The sequence below is a fragment of the Capricornis sumatraensis genome, chromosome 16 (genome assembly GCF_032405125.1).
Source record: "Capricornis sumatraensis isolate serow.1 chromosome 16, serow.2, whole genome shotgun sequence".
In the NCBI taxonomy this organism is placed as follows: Eukaryota; Metazoa; Chordata; class Mammalia; order Artiodactyla; family Bovidae; genus Capricornis; species Capricornis sumatraensis.
Genome location: NC_091084.1, coordinates 56602087 through 56625762, shown reverse-complemented (window position 1 = coordinate 56625762; position 23676 = coordinate 56602087). Strand labels below are relative to the sequence as shown.

At 36.6% G+C, this 23676-nt stretch overlaps 1 protein-coding gene across 4 annotated transcripts in view; it reads right to left on the bottom strand.

The window, feature by feature from the left end:
• EMSY (EMSY transcriptional repressor, BRCA2 interacting) overlaps positions 1-23676 on the bottom strand; it is a 79438-nt gene that overhangs the window by 6942 nt on the left and 48820 nt on the right. For 3 of the 4 annotated variants that reach the window (XM_068988430.1, XM_068988432.1, XM_068988433.1), the window contains 8 exons: positions 22569-22705; positions 19915-20088; positions 17470-17668; positions 9267-9431; positions 7413-7568; positions 6363-6404; positions 3399-3550; positions 926-1489 (listed from right to left, as the gene is read on the bottom strand). In XM_068988430.1, the coding sequence (XP_068844531.1) occupies positions 926-1489; positions 3399-3550; positions 6363-6404; positions 7413-7568; positions 9267-9431; positions 17470-17668; positions 19915-20088; positions 22569-22705 (1589 nt within the window). The remainder of the gene's footprint in view (positions 1-925; positions 1490-3398; positions 3551-6362; positions 6405-7412; positions 7569-9266; positions 9432-17469; positions 17669-19914; positions 20089-22568; positions 22706-23676) is intronic. The other variant, XM_068988431.1, reaches the window with a different exon arrangement.

Here is a 23676-nt window from a genome sequence, read left to right as displayed (position 1 = left end):
CTTTGAGAAAACCTATCAAACACCCCAGACAATAATGGCAAAAGAAACATTTGTGCTGTATACTAGGAAGATATTTTGAAGCTTGGTGTTTCAATAAGAGGGCTGATGGGAAAGTATCTGGGTTACCTTTAAGAAACCTAGCGAAAGAGGAGGGGTCAAAAGAACCTTTGTTTAGCCAGCCAAGGTTCATAGCAGTAAAGGAAAAAAAGTCACAGCAGCCTTGTTTTCCTTGGGATTTACATCCCCACACAGTACACCTTAAACCCATCTCAAATCATTTCATATAATCTTCAGCTTTTTAAAATAAAAGTAGGGTTTTTTCAATCTTTTGCTTCAAAATACATTTATACAAACATATTCTATATATATATATGTATTTATAACACACACATATACATATACATCACTCCAAAGCCACTAATTTTCCCTAATATAATTTTTCTTTTCAATATTCACAGATAATTCCTCTGAAATCTAGAAGATAAATTCATTAACCAAATGGTGGTGGTGTAAACTACAAATGAAGACGGTCAATGAAGCTCCTTAAAAGACTGTAGTTTACTTATTAGCATTATTGCCACAGAAATAAGAGATTACAGGCATGGAAATAAATACTTTATGCCTAAAAAAATAAAAATAATTTAGGTATATCTACGCATTATTGATCAATGCTGAAGTTATTTCATTAAAAACTGCCTGGAAATTCAAGTTCTGAGTGCTATGCTTTTTTTTCTTCCTATATTAATGCGTACATTTCTTCCCTAATGTCAACCTTCTGATGGAGTAAAGTAATACCAGAGTAATGAGGCTTTTGAGTTTCCTCTTGCCAGGAGAACGCACCGCTAATCACGATAGGGTCGTGATGTTTTCATTTTTTTCCGTGAACAGAGAAGTTTAACTTTGCATGCTATCAATATTCCGTTACCTGGCTTGCCGGCTGTTTCTCTGAAGAGGCTGGGAGCGGCATTTGGCTCTGGGGGGTTTGGGGCTGCACGTAGATTTTTGGTTGGTTCGGAGCCTGCTGCAGTTTAGGGAGCTGCTGCGTGGTTTTCACGGCAAGCACCTGTACTACAGTCTGTGGGGGCTGTGCCATTAAGGTAGGAAGCTGCCTGTCTTTGGCCACCATGGGATGCTGTGTGTGCTGTACATCTGGCTTGGGCTGTGCTTGTTCTTGCTGGAGAGGGGTGAGTTTTTGATGCCTGATGGAAAGCTGGGGCATTTGCGGGAGTTTGTGCTGGAGCTGGTCTGCCTGCACGTGGATGGTCTGCTTCTGTTTAGTCTGGAAGCACTGCAGAGTTTTCACTTGCAGCTGAGTCTGTTCCAGCTGTGGCTGGCTAAGTTTCTGCGGCTTAGCTGACTGTGACTGAGTCAGGGCAGATCGATAAAACAGGCCTGTCTGAGGGTCTAAAGTGTCCATCTCTTCAACCTCGCCCTCCTCAGTTCCAAGTTCCTCGCTGTGTTTGGTAAAAGCAGTGTGACTGCTTAATGCCTAAGTAAAAAAGGCACAAAGTAAGAATGAAATAAGAAAAACACCTATATTGCTACATTTTCCTCAAATTGGAAAAGACTTGATTATGAGAATCATTCAAAATTTTCAGAAGGGAGAACCTAAGAAGACCAAAAAACTCTCAAGGTCTCTAAATCTAAAGGCAGCCTTAGATTGAGACTCTTAAAATTTCAACTCTTAGACATTAAGTACCGCAAAAACTGGCAAATGTACTGCAGTAAGAAAACTCTCAGAGGGCCCAGAACTTAAAAGGTAAGAAAAATAAGGATGCTCTGTAAGCACAGCACAAGATGGGAAAAGAAAAGGGTCCCTGGCTCAGGACACAGCTCCAGAGCTGTTCATCTATCCAAAGGAAGAACACAGCAACCCAGAAGTGAAGTATCTAGAGAAAATCCAAGGTTCAGAGACGCCCACTTGTGCTGTGCACCCATTCAGCATGGTCCAGAAGGTAGGCATTGTCTGAGGGCCTTGCCCATCCCAGTCTCCGCAGAGGGCCTCTTTGCTAAGGGTGGAGACGGGTGGCCAGGCCTAGCAAGGTCTGAATGATCTGCCCTCTGCCCCAGCCCTCCTCGCCCAGGTTCCACGCCCGCCAGGCAACGGCTCTCCCATACCCAGCTCCCTCCCAGGAGGGAAGGAAACTGTGGCAGCGACAAGAGCACTCCTGTCAGGAGAAACAGCGATGGCCTGATGTCAGTCACAACAGCGCTGGGAGGCAGCGGCGATCGTGAGTGACCTTGGTTAGAGCCAGCTATCCGACCTCCACGGGTGTCTTGAGAAAAGTCAATGTCAGGACAGCCAGATGAGGGCCAGACTCCAGGCTGAGAGCTAACACCCAGCAAAATCTCTGGCCATCTGCTCTCCCTCAGTGACAGAAGATCCATCCCAATCCCATCCTTCCCACTGCTTTATCAAATGCTACACATCTACTTAAACTTTAAAACTCTGAGATCAAATCGAAACTCTCCCCTATCTCACAATGACCTTACATAAACAGGTTTTTAATTCAACAATTTCTTCATGCCTTTTGAGTAGTTTGCCTGTAATTATGGTCAACTGCTACCAGTTGAGTAATGATAATTTATGTGGCTACTAATGATAAGTCATGCTTAAATCTGATATTTATGATATCACTTTATAATAGAGGCAGGATTCTTTAGATTTAAATCCTGGTTCTGCCATCCAGAATAGGTTATTTAATTTCTATGGGCATGAGTTTCCTCATTTGTAAGAGGGATGATATAATCACCTTGGAGGCTCATAGCAAGAATTAAATAAGTTAAAGCATTTAAAGCTCAAAGCACAGTATCTGGCACAAAATCAATAAATCAATGTATTTTTTACCTTTTCCCCATTACCCTTGGTACCACATTTTCTGTTTTATATTAATTCATTTTCCTTCCTGTTCAGTCTCTTCTTCAGTTGGTCACATTCAATAAAAGAAGTCAAATAATATTTACCTAGTTATTTTTAATGTTCCTATAAGGATTCATTATGAAAGCAAAAAACTAAAACAAATGAAAAACTCAGCATCAAACAGCTTAAAGAAGCCAACTTCTATTTCATTTGAAAATCTTGCTTCAGTGATAAACCCTTCCATAACAAGAAAATACATAGAAACAGTGACCAATTCTGATGTCATAGATTCATCTAGATAGCTTTACCCTTTTCAAACGTTAACAGTTCACAGAAGATCCAAGAATATTATTTCTTAATTACTTTCTGGTGTTAAGACTCTCAGTTCACTTCCTTTACTCACCCCTCACAGATGAAAAGAACTATACTAACACTGTTTAACTCAGTTATTTCCCCTCTTATAATAGGAGATGAGACTGAATCTTATTTCAGGAAGGAAGCAGCTATAAAAGGTAGAAGGAAAAAGAAGAGATACAACCTGCTGCATTATGTGGGTGATTGCTCCAGGGGAAGAAGCTGGGATGGACTTCACCACCACGGATGTCTGTGTTGCAGTCTGTGACTGAGCCACATGCTGGAGGAGGGTCCGCTGAGGCTGGGAGGGCTGTTGGGGCTGGGAGCGGTGGCTGACTGAAAATAGAAGGGGTGATGATATTTCTCCAGAAATCACCACAGCATCTGTAACCAGTAGTCATTTTAAACAACTGTCTGTGAGATTGCATCACAGAGAGAAAGTGTGGTACTAGGAGGCAGAAGACCAGAGTCTGCCCATTTATGAGCTGTGTAACTCTGAGAAAGTCACTTATCTTCTCTGAGACTCTGTGTCCTCATCTGTAAAATGGGAATAACAGAGCTATTATAAGGATGAGATGAGAAATGTATGTGGAAGCACTGTGAAAACTATTATCACAAAGGAGGAACAAGTCCCTTAAAGCTATATCCTCCTGTGAGTTGTGCTCTTTCTCCAGTGACCTTTACCTCATTAAGGTAACAAAACAACAATCAATTTCTGCAAGCAAATCCTACTACTACTACTAAATCGCTTCAGTCGTGTCCAACTCTGTGCGACCCCATAGACGGCAGCCCACCAGGCTCCCCCGTCCCTGGGATTCTCCAGGCAAGAACACTGGAGTGGGTTGCCATTTCCTTCTCCAATGCATGAAAGGAAAAGTGAAAGTGAAGTCACTCAGTCATGTCCAACTCTTAGTGACCCCATGGACTGCAGCCCACCAGGCTCCTCCGTCCATGGGATTTTCCAGGCGAGAGTACTGGAGTGGGTTGCCATTGCCTTCTCCAAATCAAATCCTAGACTAATATTTTTAAGGACAGTGAGACAGTACAGGTTTTTAACCTCTTGATCCCAGTTCTAAATTTAATACAAAAACCAGAAGCATTCACTCCTTTATATACAAAAGACACTCTCTCATATCCTAAAGATTTAGAAGGTCAAGGTGATACTACAGAAGGAGAACTGGATTAATAGTCACAATTGGATTCTGTCCCACTCTGCCACCAATCAGCTATGTGAATTTGAAGAGGTCACTTAAACTCTATGTTATTAATCTCTAAAGTTCATAGGTTTTATTTTATTTTTGTTTTTTATTGGGCTAAAATTGTATTTCTTAGAAGAGGACCAAATGAAGTAATGAATTGAAAATGGTCCTTAGATTGTTAAGTACCAAAATATAAAGTTAACAAAATAACAGAAAAGTGAGTGTTCTTTCATCTTCTCAAATTCAGCTCATCCAAAACAAATGATAAAGAGTACAGTTCAAGAAATAATTCCACCTCTTAGTCTCTTGCTGGAAGGTCCCATGGAGTAAACTATACATTTAAACTCCACATCTATGTTGATGCCAAACTATCACTTTTAATCAGCCTCAATTTCAACAGTATAAATACTCAACACTTTTTATTCTACAGAGCTTTAAAAATGTCTATAGTTATTAGAAACCAACTTTTTGAATCAGAAACAGATAAAAATAAATCTGTAAAATTAGCTAAGGATTTTGAGACTATCAAAACCTCAATAATCCATGGTTCTAATTCTCATATATCTTGATCTACAGTTTCAAGTAGTAGTGGTTCCATACTTAGAAAAGTCATAGTCAAATGCCCAAGGATAAGATGATCACTACAAAATCAATGTAAAAGTGCCATTGTGAGTATAGAACTTTAAAACTATCCAGTGAAATACAAATAAGCTTCATTTTTATAACACATTTTATCTATATTCAAAAATGCCATCTTTCTTTTCTTTTTTGAAAATTTTTCTAATATTTATTTATTTGGCTGCACTGGGTCCCAGTACTGCATGCAGGATCCTTGATCCTTGTTGCAGCATGCAGGATCTTTTTAGTTGCAGCATGTAGGATCTAGTTCCCTGACCAGGAATTAAACTCAGGCCTCCTACATTGGAAGCTCTGAGCTCAGAGTGTCTGCCACTGGACCACCAAGGAAGTCCCACACATGCAGTTTTTCTATTGTTGCTATATATATGCCTACATGTGATATGAGGTTACAGGCAGCACCATTAGTACTCTTTTATAAATGCACCGTAGTATCTTACTGCATTTCACAATAAGCTTTATATATACATTTTAAATTATATGAGTTAATACAATCTTTCATACGTGCTCAATGAAACTGGAAAAAAGGGAGTCATGGTTTGTATTAAAATAACAAATACTGAAATCATTTATAATACAACTGAATAAGAGAAAAAACAAATCATATGAATAATATTAAAACTAAGCAAGCAAATCAGTGAAGCTTTTTACTGACAGAAGTATCATCAGAAATGAATGACATTTGAAAAATAATAAATATAATTTCTGACGAAATTATCAGATTATATGGAACATTTTTACTGCCCACACTAATCTTTATAATTATTACATTTATTAAGAAATGAAGTAGATTCCATAGATGATCAACTGAAACCATTTAAGACTAATCCTCAAGATACTATAAATTCAAGAAACTAAAATCTCTTCATAGTAATTCCCCAGAGTGTACCTAAGTTAAAGAAAAATAACATCCACTGCAGAATAATACAAGAGGGTCAGGAAGTTGACTTTGAAGTAGAAAGAAATAAACCACTCAGTGAGGCTGAGGATACGATGGGAGAAGATTATAGAAGGGAGGTCACAGAGTAGATATTTGGAAAACAGCTGAAGTGACCTTTAACTGGGCCATGTAAACACCATAAAACAGTCACTTATTTCTTTAAACAACTCTTATTTTTCCAATGTCAGACTGCTCATTTCTGAGAAAGAATCCCACTACTCTGCAAAAGGAAAGTCTTTCTCCCTTTTACTGAGTAGAGCTTACCTTTCCTCTACCAGATCAGAGTAGAGCGCATCCATTAAGTGGTTTGCCCCCAAAACAATCATCTTTTATCTTCAGTTACTTTTACTACAAATGGATGCACACCACTTACCTAGAAGGGGAAAAGCAACCTCTGTCCCCTCATCAGTGCGTTCTGAAAAGGATAAGTAAGGGAAGATATCATAGGTCTTTTTATCTATTTACCGTTTGATGATCTAGTCTATCCCCAGAGGTTATTATTGATTTTCCCAACATACTGCTCTCTGCTTTTTGCTAAGTATCTCTAAAGAAAGATGCTAGATAGCTTTACATAATTTTTAATTGGATTTTCCCTTTTGGCCATTTTAATCCATTAGTCTTAACAATATCTCCCAAAATTATGCCAAAAAATTCCTTTTCCACTTTGGTATTTCCATCCTTCAAATATTTGTAACTTTATGTTCTCTAATGGTTAAGAAAACAGAAGACAGGTGTTCTTTATATACTGCCTCATAAGCCATCTCTCCTAAGCCCTAATTATTCATGTTACTACTCTCTGAACTCCTCCAAATTGCAAAGTAATAGAGTGCCCAAAACAGAAAGCAGTATTCCAGGTGTGGTCTCACCAGAATATGAAAGAATCGATTATCCTTCCTGCTTCACTTCTCTACATATGCCATCCAAAAACATCATCAGTGTTTTGCTGCCAGACCACATAAATACCTAATGTGCTTTCCATCACAACTCTTAACTATTTACAAGGATTTAAAATTTTCCACATTTTTTTCTTTACATTAAAAAGGGGGAGGAGGGTTGGATTTTATACTTTCTTTCACCCCTGACCCACTTCCCCTTCCCCAAAACTAAAAATTTCAAATGTATCTGAGTATTTATTCCCCCATAAAAGATATCCTATCCTCTCACTACCAGTGCTGCCTGATGTTCACAGATATTCTTTAAGGCCAACTACAGTTTTATATTACTTGCAAACTTTGGAAAATCTATCAATTTTCTCCCTCTAATCATTAAAAACAGGGTGAATCCCAAAGACAATGTGAATCTGCTCTCAGAGAAAACTGGAAGAGATCGAGAAATATAAAAAATATATTTTCCCCCAATCATCCCATGAAATCCAGAAAGGTAGCACTCCTACCTTCATACTACTTTTTAAAAGGACACCTACCAGTAGTGATGTATTCAGCAACTAGTTCTGACTCTACCACCGCAATTGATGGGCTTTCAGGAGAATGTCTCTTTTCCTGGGTCATCTGAATAGGCACTGCCATTTGACTCAGGTCAATAGTGGGTTGTCTTGGTTTAGATTCCAATTTTTCCTTCACTGTATAAAAAAGTCAGGGGAAAAATTAACTTTATTACAAACAAGTACTAAAACCAGAGTTGTCCATGGAAAAATGAACAAGACCTCTGGGGTGCCACATGGGCAGTGACTAAGAAGATAGGAAGTTGAAAACAAAACAGCAGACTACTGGATGGCTACAGAGTGCACAACTTTTACAAGCATACTCAGTAGCACAGCAAGAACGCATATGTACCCAGACTAAAATCTGCCCCCTATTATCACTAGGCCAAACAACTGGATCTGTTTCCCTTGTACATACTCCCTTTAGAACACTTCCTTTACCCTTAGTCAAGGCAGTACCTGGTATTCTTCAGTTCACCAACCTGAAAACAAAGGGTAAGTAAGCACTACTTAGCATTATTTGCTCCAGGACACAACTGCCCGGAAGAGCACAACACAGTGACCGGTTTAATTTGATCTATTAAAAATTCAAGATAATTCCCAAAGAAATGTTACATTTTTATGACTCTTGAAGAATAAAAATATTCATTGTTAGGAAAATATGTTCCTGCAAAAATGTCTATGGAATGGTCTGGAATCAAGAATGGTTTCCATGGATAGAATAACTTTCTAAATTATCACTTTTTCTACAAAATTATTTGGTTTCCACCCTCTATAAGGCATTAACGGAAATAGTTGAGTATGTCAAAGACAAGGAGCTAAGGAAATGCCTAAAGCCAAAAATAACACCAATAAAAAAATAAAAGACTTAAAATAAATGCTAGTATTTTTGGGTAGTATAGAGTGGATGTTACAACAAACAGTAAGTAATTAAGTCCAGTAAGCAATCATTCAGATTATTCTCACCAAGCATAAAATATGATAAAATCAAGATAATCATTTAAAGAAAGTAAAACAAAACCAAAGGAATACAAAAGTCACCCCATAAGTAGAGAGGACACTGAACTGGGAATCAAAAGACATGGAATCTCACTCTGCCACTAGCCAACTGGATAACCTCTCTAGGTCTCAGTATGTTTATCCATAATGAAATGGTTGGACGAGATCATCACTAAGGTCCCCCCCAAGGACTCTGACAATATCTGATCTATTATAATAGAAAAGTCAGTATAACTAACACAGTTTTGCCTAGAGTTTATAGAAGACATTTAATAACTGGAAATACTGATTGGATCTTGCTAAATGAGAACAGCTTTGCATGGAAGCTCAGGTTGTAAAATTATACGAAGAAGTATGAAGATAAAAAAACAAATTAGAATGTTAGCAAGGCCCTTAATGTTTTAAGACCACAAAACTGCTCCACCAATATCAAGCAGGATGGCAGGGGCCCTCCAATTTGCCTTCTACTATTCTTGAATAGAATTGGCAAACTGCATTTATCCTTGTGCTTAGAAATCGATAGACCTACTCCTTTCTGGTGACAAAAGGCAACAGGATTGTCCACTTTAAGCTGGAGAGAGAGAAGAAAAGAACTGTGCTGTTTTTTCTTCTTTCTTCTGATAGAAATGATAAACTACAGTCTATCTATCCTTCAGTACTCCTGTGAACATCTTAATGAACTGACAACTAAACAGACTGAACCAATGATTATAGACAAGTCCAGAGGGGGGAAATGTGCTCAAATAATAACAAAGAAAATATAACAGTAGTAGTACTTTAGCACAACCCATCTCTAGAGAAAACATGCTTCATTCAGCTGAGCATGTGAATTCATACCTGTTGTCTGTTGGAGTTCTAAGAGAGCTTTGATTGTTGAAGTAGCTGATTGTGATTCACTGGATACATCCTGATAAATTATGGTGGGGCTAGTCTCCATTGCAATCTCATGTTCTGACCAATCCTGACGCCGGGAAGCAATTACATGAACTACAGGCTGGGAATCTGTTTTATATTAGTTAAAAAAAAAAAACCCTATAAACAAAGTTTCTCTTAAAAAAAAAAAAAACAATTTGTTCTTTTAAAAAAATCTTTGTTTTACTACAAACTTCATGCTTTATCTCCCCAAAAAGACTGTAAGCTCCCAGAGGACATAATGTCTTTCATGTCTGTATTCACTTATTCATTCATACATTGATTCAACAGACTGGGCACCTATGTGCCAGTCTACACTTGGCACTGAGGATATAAAGGAGCTCACAGAATAATCAAAGGATGCTCAAGAAGCACACAATCTGGTTGGAGAGACAGACATGTAAAGAGACAAATTACAATTCAATGTTATAACTGCTATAATAAATAGGTGTGCATTTCTGTAGGTGGGTGCATGTCCATGTACCATAAGAACGAAATGCGGTATGAGTCTTATTTTCCCCAATGCACCTAAAAATGTGTTCTGTATTACAACCTGAGCATTCAGTCAACACTTACTGGAGTTACTGAAAGGAAATCCTGTCCACTGACAAGAAAAATGGATAAATGATCTAGAAGCAGCATGATATAATAGCAAACGTATAACATTCAGAATTCAAAGTCTTAGGTTACAGTCCCAGCTCTAGCAATTACCAGCAAGTTGATTCTTTTGGTCTTAGTATCATTATTTCTAAAATGGCAACAATAAAATTACCTCTCTACCTCATAGGATTTCTGAGGGTATAATGAAATAATATTTGTAAAAGAGCTTTATAAACTATGAAGGACAATAGAAATGTTTTATTTTTGTTGTTGTTGTTCTGGTTGTGGCCTGAAAATTTCTCAATTCTAAGCCTTTTTGTTAGTTTCAAAATAAATTATAGCCCTAACTAACTCAAGGTTTATTATATCCATGCTATATAAGTATGCATGTAAATATTAGACACACAAAATCAAACAACAAATTATCTGAGTTTTCCATCTACAGAATAAGTCGATGGAATAAGTAGTATAAGTGTAGTATACTACACTACTGTTAAGTTCCTAAACTCCTTGGTTCAAGATACCACACAGAAATTACATCAGCTATAAAAGCATGACTGCTACTCCCAAGTTTAGATTCTAATGGAGGAGACATAAAATGTGTGTGTGTGTGTGTGTGTGTGTAGCTTTGTATCCTGGGAAAAAGTCAAATAATTAGGGCAATTATATAATAGAAAGAAAAAGACTACTATGAGTTGGAATGATCAATGAAAATATCACAGAAAATAATTCATGCAGCCCCAAAACCAAGAATAAGTACAACTTAAGTTCACCCTTCTATGAATTTTATATTTTTGAAAACCACAAAGTTGTTCAAAAAGGTTGAAGCAGCAGGAATGACTCTTCAAAAAAAAAACCAAAAAAACCCTATCTTCCCCCAAAAAACAAAATCAATATACAAAATATCTGGAATTTTTATTTACCATAAAAACTAAACTGTATTTCTGCTCCCTACCTTATCCTCTAAACTCTAGGTAGACTATATGCCACACCAGGGATGTACAATTTCCATTAAAGTTTCAAAAAAAAATCTAGATGATTGAAGAACAACATCATGTTGTAATATCAAATGCCATGTGAGGCCTATGGCAGTTTTTCTTTACTAATTCTAAGAGCATATATAAGAAATTAAACTTAAAGAGTACTGATTATATTAGGGAATCATTCATTTTATATAAACTTAGTTCTCAATTTTAAGAATCTCTCATGATGCTATAAGTACCCCTTGGTTAGATGCAAGAACCTATAGGCAAAGAATGACTTTGCAACCCAACTCTGTAAAATACACATATTAACTACCCAGAAGAAAGCAAAAACTGCATTGGGAGAGAGAAGGTAAAACAAGACTGGAAAAAGAAAACACATTTCTACAAGGAGCACCTAATCAGACACATCACCCCACATAACATCATCCCATAGGGACTGGGAAGACTGGTTTTCCTCTTTTTGTCCATACACAAAAAGTGCAGCTGACCATACAAAGCATCAGTGCAGCAACCACAACGGCTGTGACACAGAATGAGTGTGAACCTAAACGTGAAAAACATTCCTTGAGTGATTTTCCTCTCTACTGTTGGCTCACGCTTAGACGAGATAAATCTACTGCCTACCAAATCTGATGCTGAGGTCAGACTGCAATGACTGAGACAGCAGGAGCCTGATACAACAGTTCCATTTGATTATGCAGTGTGCATCCATCCAGACTTCTCCACCTCTCTTGGGGATGGTGGCCTACTGACCCTCAGATATCTTTGCCCAGAGGTCATTTAACAAATATTTACTGGGCATATACTACATGTTATGTACTAGAGATATACACTATCCAAAGGCAGACTCAGGCATCTCTACGGAAGAACGTCTCTTATGTCTTTACTATAAAAAGCTTCTATCACATTTACATAGAATTATAAGACCTCTCAGGCTTCCCTGGTAGCTCAGCTGGTAAAGAATCCACCTGCAATGCGGGTGACCTGGGTTTGATCCCCGGGTTGGGAAGATCCCTGGAGAAGGGAATGGCTACCCATTCCAGTATTCTGGCCTGGAGAATTCCACGGACTATATATTAGTCCACGGGGTCGCAAAGAGTCAGACACGACTGAGCTACTTTCTACTAGAAATGAGACCTCTCAGCTAGAAAAAATAAAATCTAAAGGTATGTTTAATACTATCATCGATCTTATGTTAAAATCTTCAAAATATCACCACCAGTCCAGGAATCTAGCACTAGAGAACTCACTGTTTTCCAAGGCAGTTTCTTTCCATCTTTGCACAGTTATGACAATTAGAAAATTTTCTTGTATGGAGTGGAAACAGGTCTTCTGATTGCTACTCAACAGTTCTAGTTCTGCCCATGTACCTATCAAAGACCAACTCTTTTCCCTCTTCTATGTCAGTCCTTAAGATAACTGACAACAGTTCCTACGTTCCCCACAACCCAACCCAATCTTCATCTTCTCTTCTCTATGATAAATGTCCTGTCTCCACCTACTGCTCTTCATAAAAATGATTCCCAGATGCTGCACGCATCTAACCCATCTATTCTATACTAAACCCAAGATGTCTGTATCTTTTCCATGATGTAATAGGTATCTTCCCTTTGAAACACTGTCATAAAAAACAAAGCCTTCACAGTATTTAACTGCTTACACAGCTTTCCCCCAAATGTTCCTTAAAGAACATTAGTTCTTTAAGATGTTTTGCAAAAGAAGGGTTCCATGCTCAAAAAAGTTAGGGGGCATTTTCTATTATATACGCCACTCTTCATCTTTCACAATATATATCACCATATGATGACTCTGAAAAGTTCTGCAATAAGTATCGGTATGTTTTGCTTAACCTTCATTCATTTCTTACCCTCATCATGACCTGCTGAGATCATGAAGCTTCTGGAAAAATCATCCTAGAATCCAAGTTACTTAAAACAATGTCTTTATAGGATGCATTTTCATATTTGCCTCATACAGGTTCCATCTTAAATTATTACCCTTGGTTTTGTCTTCTTTTTCTCTTCCATTTTACTTCACATAATCTTGTATTCTAGCTAGTCTACTCAAAACCTTTTTTGGAAATAAAGTTTTTCTTTTAACGTTTTTTTCTTTCTTTAAAAAAAAAAATATGGAACACAATAAGCCCAATAACCCTGTTCCCAAGTGAAAAAGAGAAAAAAAGAAGATGCAAATAGGAAGGAAAGCTGAGGAGTTGTGGAAGGCATGTGGCCCAATTTTCATTTAGCGACCTAGGCAAGTATGATCCTGAACTATTAGTGTTGGTCATCTGGCTGTCTATCAGTATGTAAAAATACTTCAGGTGTATAGAACTTAAAAGTCCCACCCACTAGGTTAGGAGAAACCCCAGAAAGAAAAAAATGTTTTGGACTCAGGAAACAAAAATGAATTTATAAGGCTGAAGCTTAACCCTGTGCCACAGCTGCTGTTACAGTTGCTGTTTTGTTTGTTCATTCAGAGAAACTTTACTGAGTGTCTACTTAGAGCTAGTTAACGTCTTCACTAAATACTGAATATATAGAGATGAGTATAATGCATGCCTCTAAGAAGTTAGTAGCCTAGTGAAGAGAAAATAATTATATTAAACAAACAAAAAAAGTACAAAATAAAATGATCAACGATAAACTAGCTGGTAGTACAAAGCAATTCTGGAAGCCAAGTATAGAAGGAGTAATGAACCCTCCCAGGGTGATTAAGGGAAGTGCCATAACAAGGTGAAGATGAAAGTCTCTATTCTAGCCTGTGAGAAGACAGTTCAGAAGTAATGTATAAGGCCTAAACTGCTTCTCCTTTCAGGCAGGGAGTGGTAGGAAAAGTTTAGAAATCACAAATAGAATCAAGGAATCCTTTGGCATAAAAAGACATCTTTATTCTAAGACTTGTATAAAGGAAGTCACTAGAAAAAGGATATGAAGTCAAGAAAAGTTGATCTATTCTTACAGTAGAATGCCATCTATCAACTAGGTAACAAATAATAGACTTTAGAAAATTATCACTGGATGCTAAAACTAGTAGATAAAGGTGAGGGATATGATATTTATATAGTTTCAAACCATCTCCCCATATATTACCATTAATCTCAAAGGGACATATGGTAATTTCATAATGCAAAAAAAAAAAAGAGGGAAGGCATTAACCAAGAGATCAACATTAACATCATCAATATTGGGACAAACTGACATGAGTGCCTTCTGATAAGATAAAGCTAAGAATACACCACATCTGTGGAATTCATGCTGAATTAAATGGGAAACATCAGACAATGCAAATAAATGTAATGCATAGTATTGATGTGGACTGTGGACTGGTGGTGGGGGTAGGTTGCTGTAGTGGCAAAACTGTAAAGACCATGATTGGACAGTTGATGACATCTGAATGGATTGTATATGATAGAACTAAAACTTTAAATAGTGATTTTGATAACTGTATTTTAGTAATGAAGAGACTAACCCTTAAGGAATATAATCCGACAAATATAAGTATTTAGAGATAAAGGGCATGACGTCAACAACTTGTTCTCAAATGGTTAAAAATTTCAAAAATTATAAACACACAGGGGGCGGCACAGAAAGAGAATCAACAACAAAGTAAATAGGGCAAAATATAAATAGGTGGTGAATCTAGTAAAAGACTATACACAGAAGTTCTTTTTATTCCTGTAACTTTTTATAAATTTGAAATTACATTAACAGTACTAAACAAAGGTGGGCTAAAAACTACAAAAATAATATAAAGGGAAAAAGGGACTGTTATATAGTGCTTATATTCCCAGTAGGTATGAAAACCAAACTTGAGTCTTACACTTAGCAAAACCTTTATCCCTTTCTCTTATAACACCGCATATATATTCCCACAGCATATGTAGTCCCTTGTCTTTGAAAAATGTACTAAGAAACTATATAGTGAAATGGGGAGAGGAGTAAGTGAAGATTATAAAAATTGGCTTTAGGGACCTCCCTGGTGGCCCAGTAGTTAAGAAACCACCTTGCAAGGCACGGGACATGGATCTGATCTCTAGTAGTTCTCGGGGAACTATGATCCTACATGCTGTGGAGCAACTAAACCTGCGTGTCACAACTACTGAGCCCACATGCTCTGGAGCCTGTGTGCCACAACTAGAGAGTTGTGCCGCACAACGATTATTCTTCATGACACACCTGAGACCTAGCACAGCCAAATAAAAAGCAAATAAATAAATATTTTTAAAAACTGGCTTTACAGTTAACTATATTAGATATTCCTCTTTGGTGGTTTTTTTCTGTATTATAAAATATTTTAAAAAGAAGTAATATGCAATGAAAGATAAATAACACAAGTAAAAATAAATGATGCCACATATAATAACAGATCAAAGAGCAAGAAATTTATACTCAATCACTTCCAAAAATAGTCAAACTTTTGTCCCTTTCTTAGAATGAAAACTAAAGGCTCCCTAATGAAATGGCATGTTAGGGAAGTAATGACTGGCTTATAGCTCCCTTAGGAAAAAACCAGCAATTTCAAAGGTAACCTGAGATTGTGTATATATAATTTACTGTTCAGGTTCCCATTTCAGCACCAATTCATAACCTAAACATTTTACCTGACTTTTATGAAAATATTTCTCAAAGGAAAAAACAGCTGGAATTATTCAAATAAGTACAGACTTAAAAATAAAAGAGGAAAAAATAATCTTATTGTTAAAGAATAGAATCTATACACATCAAATCAGTAAGTCTAAAAGAGAGTAAATATCACCCCACTATAATCAGATATAAACTTATTCATAACCAATATAGAATGATAAATTAAACCTTACTAAATTGATTCAGAAAATATTACTATTACTGATAATATCCTGAAGGAAATTATCCATTTTCTAAAATGAGAGCCATACTGTTTGCTAAAATCAATATTTTATTTTTTATCAGTGAGTTTCCAAAGACCATTTCAAATGCTACCTCCTTCATGAAGCTTTCTCATAAAGCTTACTACATAGTATAAATTTTAAAATAAATGTTCAAATTGAATTAATGGAATAATTAGCAATATGAATCATTAGTAAGACTAATGTAGGATGATTCCATTAAAGAGTTAAAATAATAATGCCTGTACAATATAAAGAAACTGTATTGAAAAAGTGAAGATGCTAAGAAAGCATTCCAGAGAGAATAATGTGGATATGAGGAGAGGAAACAGAGTGAGTGAGGAATGATCAAAGAAAGATAAACAGTTCTGTTTCAATAGATCAGCGCTTCTAAGCACAGGCATAAATATACTGCCTGGGTAGTTACGGTAACTGACACACACACGGGTACTAGATTTGTTGCTGTTGTTGTTCAGTTGCTCAGTCACATCCAGCTCTTTGCAACTCCATGAACTGCAGCATGCCAGGCCTCCCTGTCCTTCACTATCTCCCTGAGTTTGCTCAAACTCATGTCCATTTAGTCAGTGATGCCATCCAACCATCCCATCCTCCGTCACCCCCTTCTCCTCTTGTCCTCAATCTTTCCTAGCATCAGGGTCTAGATTTGTACGAAGTCTCAAAGTTTATGATCAATATGGGTGGTTAAGGTAACTGACAGACACAGGTACTAGATTTGTAGAAAATCTCAAAGCTTATGATCACTGAGTTTATTTCAAATGACTCCCTGCTGCTGCTGCTGCTGCTAAGTCGCTTCAGTCGTGTCCGACTCTGTGCGATCCCACAGACGGCACCCCACCAGGCTCCACTGTCCCTGGGATTCTCCAGGCAAGAACACTGGAGTGGGTTGCCATTTCCTTCTCCAATGCATGAAAAGTGAAAAGTGAAAGTGAAGTCACTCAGTCGAGTCCGACTCTTTGCGACCCCATGGACTGCAGCCCACCAGGCTCCTCTATCCATGGGATTCTCCAGGCAAGAGTGATGGAGTGGGTTGCCACTGCCTTCTCCAAGTGACTCCCTAGAACAACATAATTGAAATATCACTAACTATAACTAGTTTCCCTATTATGGAGCCTGGCTTCCTATCACCTTTCTTATAATTAGGACAACCACACAACTATCATCTAAACTGGAATACCTATGAGAGTGAAAAAGAATGCTATTATTATTCTAGAACACAAATAAACTAAGACTTATTCCATGCAAACTGCAATGTATGAACACCCACATACAGCCCATTTATAGGCCCATCTCTGGCCACCATGATCCTTTCTCAAGGTTCAGCAAAAATCATTTCAAAAGGTACACTCACTTTCTTGAACACTTCTACTTACTCAAAGCAAACAAAAGGAATCACAGCTCTATCCAGTTTGATAATACCTATCTGCCAAAATCATCACCTAGTTTATGAATTATTTGATGAACATAAGCCAAGCAAGAAAGAATGGTAAGCCTTACCAAAAACAAAATGTCTGCTCACATCAAACAAAAGATAATAAAATCAAAAGAACTGACAAGTCAAAGTATACATGTTTGTTTGAGATCCTTAGATTCCACTATTTTAGAACTAGGGCATTATCTCAGCAATAATTATATAAATCAGAAGTAAAATGGGACTTACCTTGGGAACTTTGGGAGGACTCCGTAGAAGAGGAACTACTATCTGTATAACTCTGCGGTTCTTCCTTTCCTTCTTGAATAGATGAATTACCAGCCTCTGCCACCCTGGATGCTTGTTGTAATGTTTCTGTGACCAGTTGCCTTGTTTGTTCACTAACAACTGTGGCCTGAAATGTCACTGGTTTGGGTTTAATAAGAACCTAGAAGACAAGTGGAAATACAACCAGTATAAATTTTTGAGCATTTAAAATATGTTTCACTTCTAGATCATAATAAAACAAATATTTTCCTGACATGGAAAACAGTACTCTGTCCATTTATTATACTCTGGGCACAGCATTGATCATCACAGACAAATTCAATCTATGAATCAATTATACCAGGCCACATATACATTTCATGCTACAACAGCTACAAGAGCCTTTGCCTTGTTTTTTCTTGCCTATAACGACTTTAGGAATCATTTTACAATCTGCAGTTATATAGTAGAATGATAGCCACAAGCTAAGGACAGCAGAACAGAAAGACACAGGGAGCCTAGATTCCCAGGAGAAGTGTGTGTGTGTGTTTGTGTGTGTGATAGAATTTAAGTATTTATGTATACCGTACACAGTCAGCATAAGAGGAAAGATTTCCTCAGATCTCCCAGGAAGAGTGTGTGTGTGTGTGTGTGTGTGTGTGTGTGTGTGTGTGTGTGTGTGAGTGATAGAATTTAAGTATTCGTGTATACTATACATAGTCAGCATAAGAGGAAAGATTTCCTCAGATCTCCCAGGAAGTGTGTGTGTGTGTGTGTGTGATAGAATTTAAGTATTCATGTATACTATACATAGTCAGCATAAAAGGAAAGATTTCCTCAGATCTCCCAGGAAGTGTGTGTGTGTGTGTGTGTGTGTGTGTGTGTGATAGAATTTAAGTATTCATGTATACTATACATAGTCAGCATAAGAGGAAAGATTTCCTCAGATCTCCCAGGAGAATTTTTGAGTCACAATAACAGTCCAGGATTTCCTTCCTCTAAATATTTATCAACATAATAAAAATAAAACCCTAATTTGTTTAAGCCACTGTTCTTCAGGTTTCTTTTTGGAAACGAAATGAAATTTCTAATTAACACACCTGTACAAAGTAATCTTGCTTAGGACCTAAGTCATCTTTTAAGAAATCTCCAAAGGGACACTAATTTAGACAACTGGGCGTGTGTGCATGCTCAGTCATTTCCAACTCTTTGTGATCCTATGGACTGTAGCCCCCCAGGCTCCTCCCTCCATGGGAATCTCTAGGCAACAATACTGGAGTGGGTTGCCATTCCCTCCTCCAGCGGATCTTCCCCACCCAGGGATTGAACCTGTGTCTCCTGCATTGCAGGCAGATTCTTTACCGCTGAGCCACAATTTAGACAACTACTATAGTCAATAAGGAACATGTGACAGATCAACCTTGGCAAAGGTCAAAACCGCAGACAGTAGAACAAGTGAAATGGAAAGAAAGTTTCACACTGAACCATTCAATTCAAAGTGTGGACTCCAGGAGTTAACTCCAATGGGGTACATGGAATGAAAATGTTACTTTACCACAATTATTTTTTACTTCTCCATTTATAAGAATCTAAATCTTTCAGACTCTATTAAGTCACCCATTTCCAAAAATTCAAGAATGAAAACATGGGTTATGACAAAGATGATGGAGCAAATGTAACTGTTTACCACTGAAATTTAAAGCAATTTGACCTTATTAGAAAAATCACAAAACTAACGGTTTTGATATATAAACTATTTGGCTATAATATTGAGGGAACTGACTCTAAAGGCAAACTATTAGTTTATAGATAAATTATTATCATTTACAAAAATTCTAAAATAGCATTTTTCAACCAAAGCTGACATCATTTCCTTTGATATTCTCAAGAAAGTAAAGTACCTGCAAAGTAAACAGTAGCCCAGCAACACAAGATTAAATCCTGAGCCTCAATTTCCCAGGTAAATTTCTAGAAAAGCTCCCTTATCATTTACTGGTTGAAAAATGAACAGATCTCTACTTTCTCCATTATTTAGGTTTCAAGGAAATAAAATTTATAAGTAAATATCTCAAGTGCTTTCAAAGGTCATATAAGCTTACAAAAATATTCTTTGACAGATTATGAATAACTACTATCCTCTTTCAACCATCTACTTCTCAAACAACAACATACACCTTCAGCAAATTTTACTCCAAGGGGATTCTATTCTCTTAACTTTTGCTCATGACACGACACAAATATTTAATTTTTTTTAAGTACTGAAAAGAGAAACACAGGTTTTGAAAACAGATGGTTATAAACACTCAATCATAACTTTTAATAATCTGGTTCTTTAAATGTTATTCATCTTTTTGTTCAGATTTCTACCTTGGAATTTTAGGAATTTGAAATATACCAGTCAAGAAAAATCACCATATCTTAGCATACCTGTGTTTTCCCTTGCTGCCCATAAACAATTTTTGTTGGGATGATTTTAGCTGCTGGTTGAACTGTGGAACCTATACCTTTTGGCTGAGTTACAATCATTTTGGTGATGGGTCTTGTAGCAGTGATAATAGCTGGCTTTGCTCCTGTTGGCACCGTCTGAATAGTCTTTTCTCCCTAAATTGAAGTCAGTAAATACATGAGATTTACATACATTTAAATGGGAAAAATAACTCCTTTTACTGAAAAATCATAGAAAAGTTTTACCAGGATGATGGGGAAAGGGTTGCAAATTGTGCAACAAAGTATAAGCTTCCAGGTGATCAAAAATGTTAGACCTAGTTGAAATGATCTTAGAAGTCATCTGACCAACCTTCTGTCCAAAGAAGGCAGTAAATATTTCTTGGTGAGTGAATTTTAAAAATTACCTTATTTAAGAATACTTAGTATTCTCTGTCATTCACAGAATGTATATACTAAAAGAGTCAAAAATTATAGAGTATATACTAAAATGTTATCTCTAAGTGTTGGAACTACAGGTCATGCTCCCCCAATATTCATCTTTATGTGACAGTTTATATGAAATAAACATATGTGTAATAAAAAAATTACTGTGCATTCTACCAACAGCTAAATGTTCACATACAAAATAAACTAAGTTTCCCAAATATGAAGTTATAAGGCTATACAGCAGAATGTCTATGTGAAATGGTATGGGCAAGAAATGTAATCAGCAGCGATATTAACATTTTTTCTGAAGTTACACTGGAAAATACAAAGAAAAAACTTAGGACATTTCCCACATTAGCATGTTACTAATATCACTTTAGTCCATTAACTAGATAGTTTAAGCCCATTAACTTTTCACCATTTTCTAAATTTTCATCTGCTTTATTTTTAAGTACTATTTTCTGATCATTTATGGAGTCAATACTTGAGCTTAACAAATTAAATTCAAATACAGTCATTTTACTAAAGTACAAAAATTTTAAAAATTAAAATCTATAAAATGAAAAAGGAAAATATCTAAAATTTTTTCACCTTATCAGTTTTTCTTTTCAGTCACCATCACCTAAGTGTGTGGCCACTGAAATTTAGCAGCCAGTAAAAACAAAACACCTAGGTGAACTGGCAAAAGGTAATTACTCTGTGAATTTAGGTTAAATGATTACAAACTTCACAAGTTTAAATATCTGCTGCAATAATCTAAGGAAAACATGGAGTGTCTGCCAACCATGTGATTACTTATTTTAATACATAACACACCCTTCACGGCAGCATCTCTGGAAAAAGCTCTATATTCATTTGCCAAGAGCTGCTAGTTTGCAAGTAGGCGTGACCTTTTATTAAGAAGCTCAATGAGCCCTGTCCAAGTAAAATTATAAAGACCCATTCAAAACAAACTAGCAGGCTTCTTTTTTGAAAAAGCTCTTCTGGTTGTGTGTGTGCATACATGCACAGGTGTGTGTGTGTGTACAGGCACAGGTAAGCAAGTTACGAGTATAGGTGCATGTACGTATGTGGTAACGAGGATGGTCTTATACCCTGATCTTCTTGTTTGACTATCATTTCTTGCATCAGATTTTTTGCTATTAGATATATATGGCAGCTAGTACTCACATATACTATTTTTATATCTATATGACCATAGGACCTAGAGTACATGGTACCCCTCTCTTTTAATATCAAGTTCCATGAAATTACAAACCATGTAATTTCTGAAAATCTATATTCTAATTCTGGCTTTATTTTTGGCTTACTTTATGAACTGAGCTAGGAACAATCTATGCTTTCCTATGTGATGAAAAAATCTAATACTAGACACCCACCAGCACTGTAAAGACTATGATGCCAAGGAAGCCACTAGAGATCAACTACAATGAAGCATAGTATTCTTTTTTCTAACAAAGTAGAGATACTACCAAACCTCTATAGTTAAGTACAAAGAATAATAACAGTAAGAAAAAACAATTTATTGAGGATTTATATGCCAGGTACTGTTTTAAGCACTTTTAAAACAGTTACCAGTTAGTTACTCATTACTCAACAAACTCACTGGTAGAGATCATCATTCCCAATGTACAAATGAGGAAATTATGGATGAGAGAAGTTGAATAAGTTAGCCAAACACCTATGATACTCAGAGACAAAGCCTAGGTTTGGCTAACTTCAAATCTCTTAACCTCGTAACAACTGCCTTCAGAATTATAAATGCATCTTTAATTTACTTGATTTTTTTCCCCACTAGCTCAGAGAAGTAAAAGTGAAAGTAACAAATCCTTATCATTAATTTAGTCTTAGCACCAAATATTTCTCTTTGCCTAGCCTACGTCCAATACTAGACTGGTATCTACTGGCCATAAGCAGGAATAAAACTGTCCACTGATGGAGTTCCCTCTGAGTTAAGCTGGTAGAATCTTCCATCTGAACCAAGCTACGACTGAAATCATGGTCATAAGCAACACAGCCATGAGGAACATGTTTTAGAAATTACTGTAAAAAATAGCATCAGTAGGTGGTGTTTTTTACATCACAGTAGGAGTAAATCAAGCCATTCTAGCCATTGTGGGTTCTAAAGTCCTTAGACAAATATTTATATAGCTGGTCTTTGAAATCCTTAGTGGACTGCTGAGTCTGTAGTTCAAGCTCTTACTTACTCCAGCATTTAGCAACGTTGTGACAACGTTTTTGCCGGGGAGGCCTTGAATGGTCGTTCCTTTTCCTGTAGTCTTTTGCACAACAATCACATTGGGCTTGGAAGTCATGGGGATTGTAGTGATTTTGGTAGTCGTTCCTTAGAGAAGGGGGGAGAAAAGGAGGCCTGAGTTAAGGACTAGTGATATTTGGTTATTTCTATTTATGTTGTACACAATTAAATACATGTAGTCAGTGTCACCCCAGATGATGTCAAAGCTGTCATGAGGATGAAAATGAAGGCCTTGGAATAATAAATTACAAGTTGTCCTAGAATGAAAGAATATTAAGAATTGATTCTTACAGCATTCATCTTTTTGGAATCTGAAGACCTACATAACAAACTCAGAATCTAAATATATCACCACCTGCTTCCCTACTGATATTCTTCTTCTGATTAGTTAACTGGAACAAATTAGACTATTTCATGACAAATATTTCTCCCAAACTCAATAGTATTACCTGTGTGACTAGTATGACAGGAAAACACTTCCAAAAAAGAACATAAAAAAGGGTAAATGTATATCAAAATTCTCATATAACACTAGACTGTAGAGAAAATTTATGAAAAAGAAATGTCATTTATTTTTATGAGAACAAAAAAGAAAATGAACACTAGTCCCAGACCAAGTCAGATGAAATGTGTACTCTTATAATTTGCAACACTGAAAAGTCTGAGGATGAAACCCTAATTTATATACTTAAAAATATAAATTTATATTTTCAATCATTAAGATCTATATAATCGATTTATATCTACTGATCCAAACATTAGTATCTTACCCTCTCCCACACATCCTTCCACAATATGTTTCTCTTCTATTAAATTTATCTTCCTATCATATTCATACCCTATATTCTTCTAATTGTTCAAATTGGAAATCCTGGTGCAAATCTTTGATTCTTGCCCTGTCTTCACTCTGCATCCTCTAACAAAATGAAGCCCCTTAACTCCAACCATATTTTTTTATACCACTGACTCCTCAGTGTTTAGCACACACCGTATTGCAATTACTCAAGTTATCATTCAATGAGTATACGAATGAACTAAATTTGTCATAACAAATATCT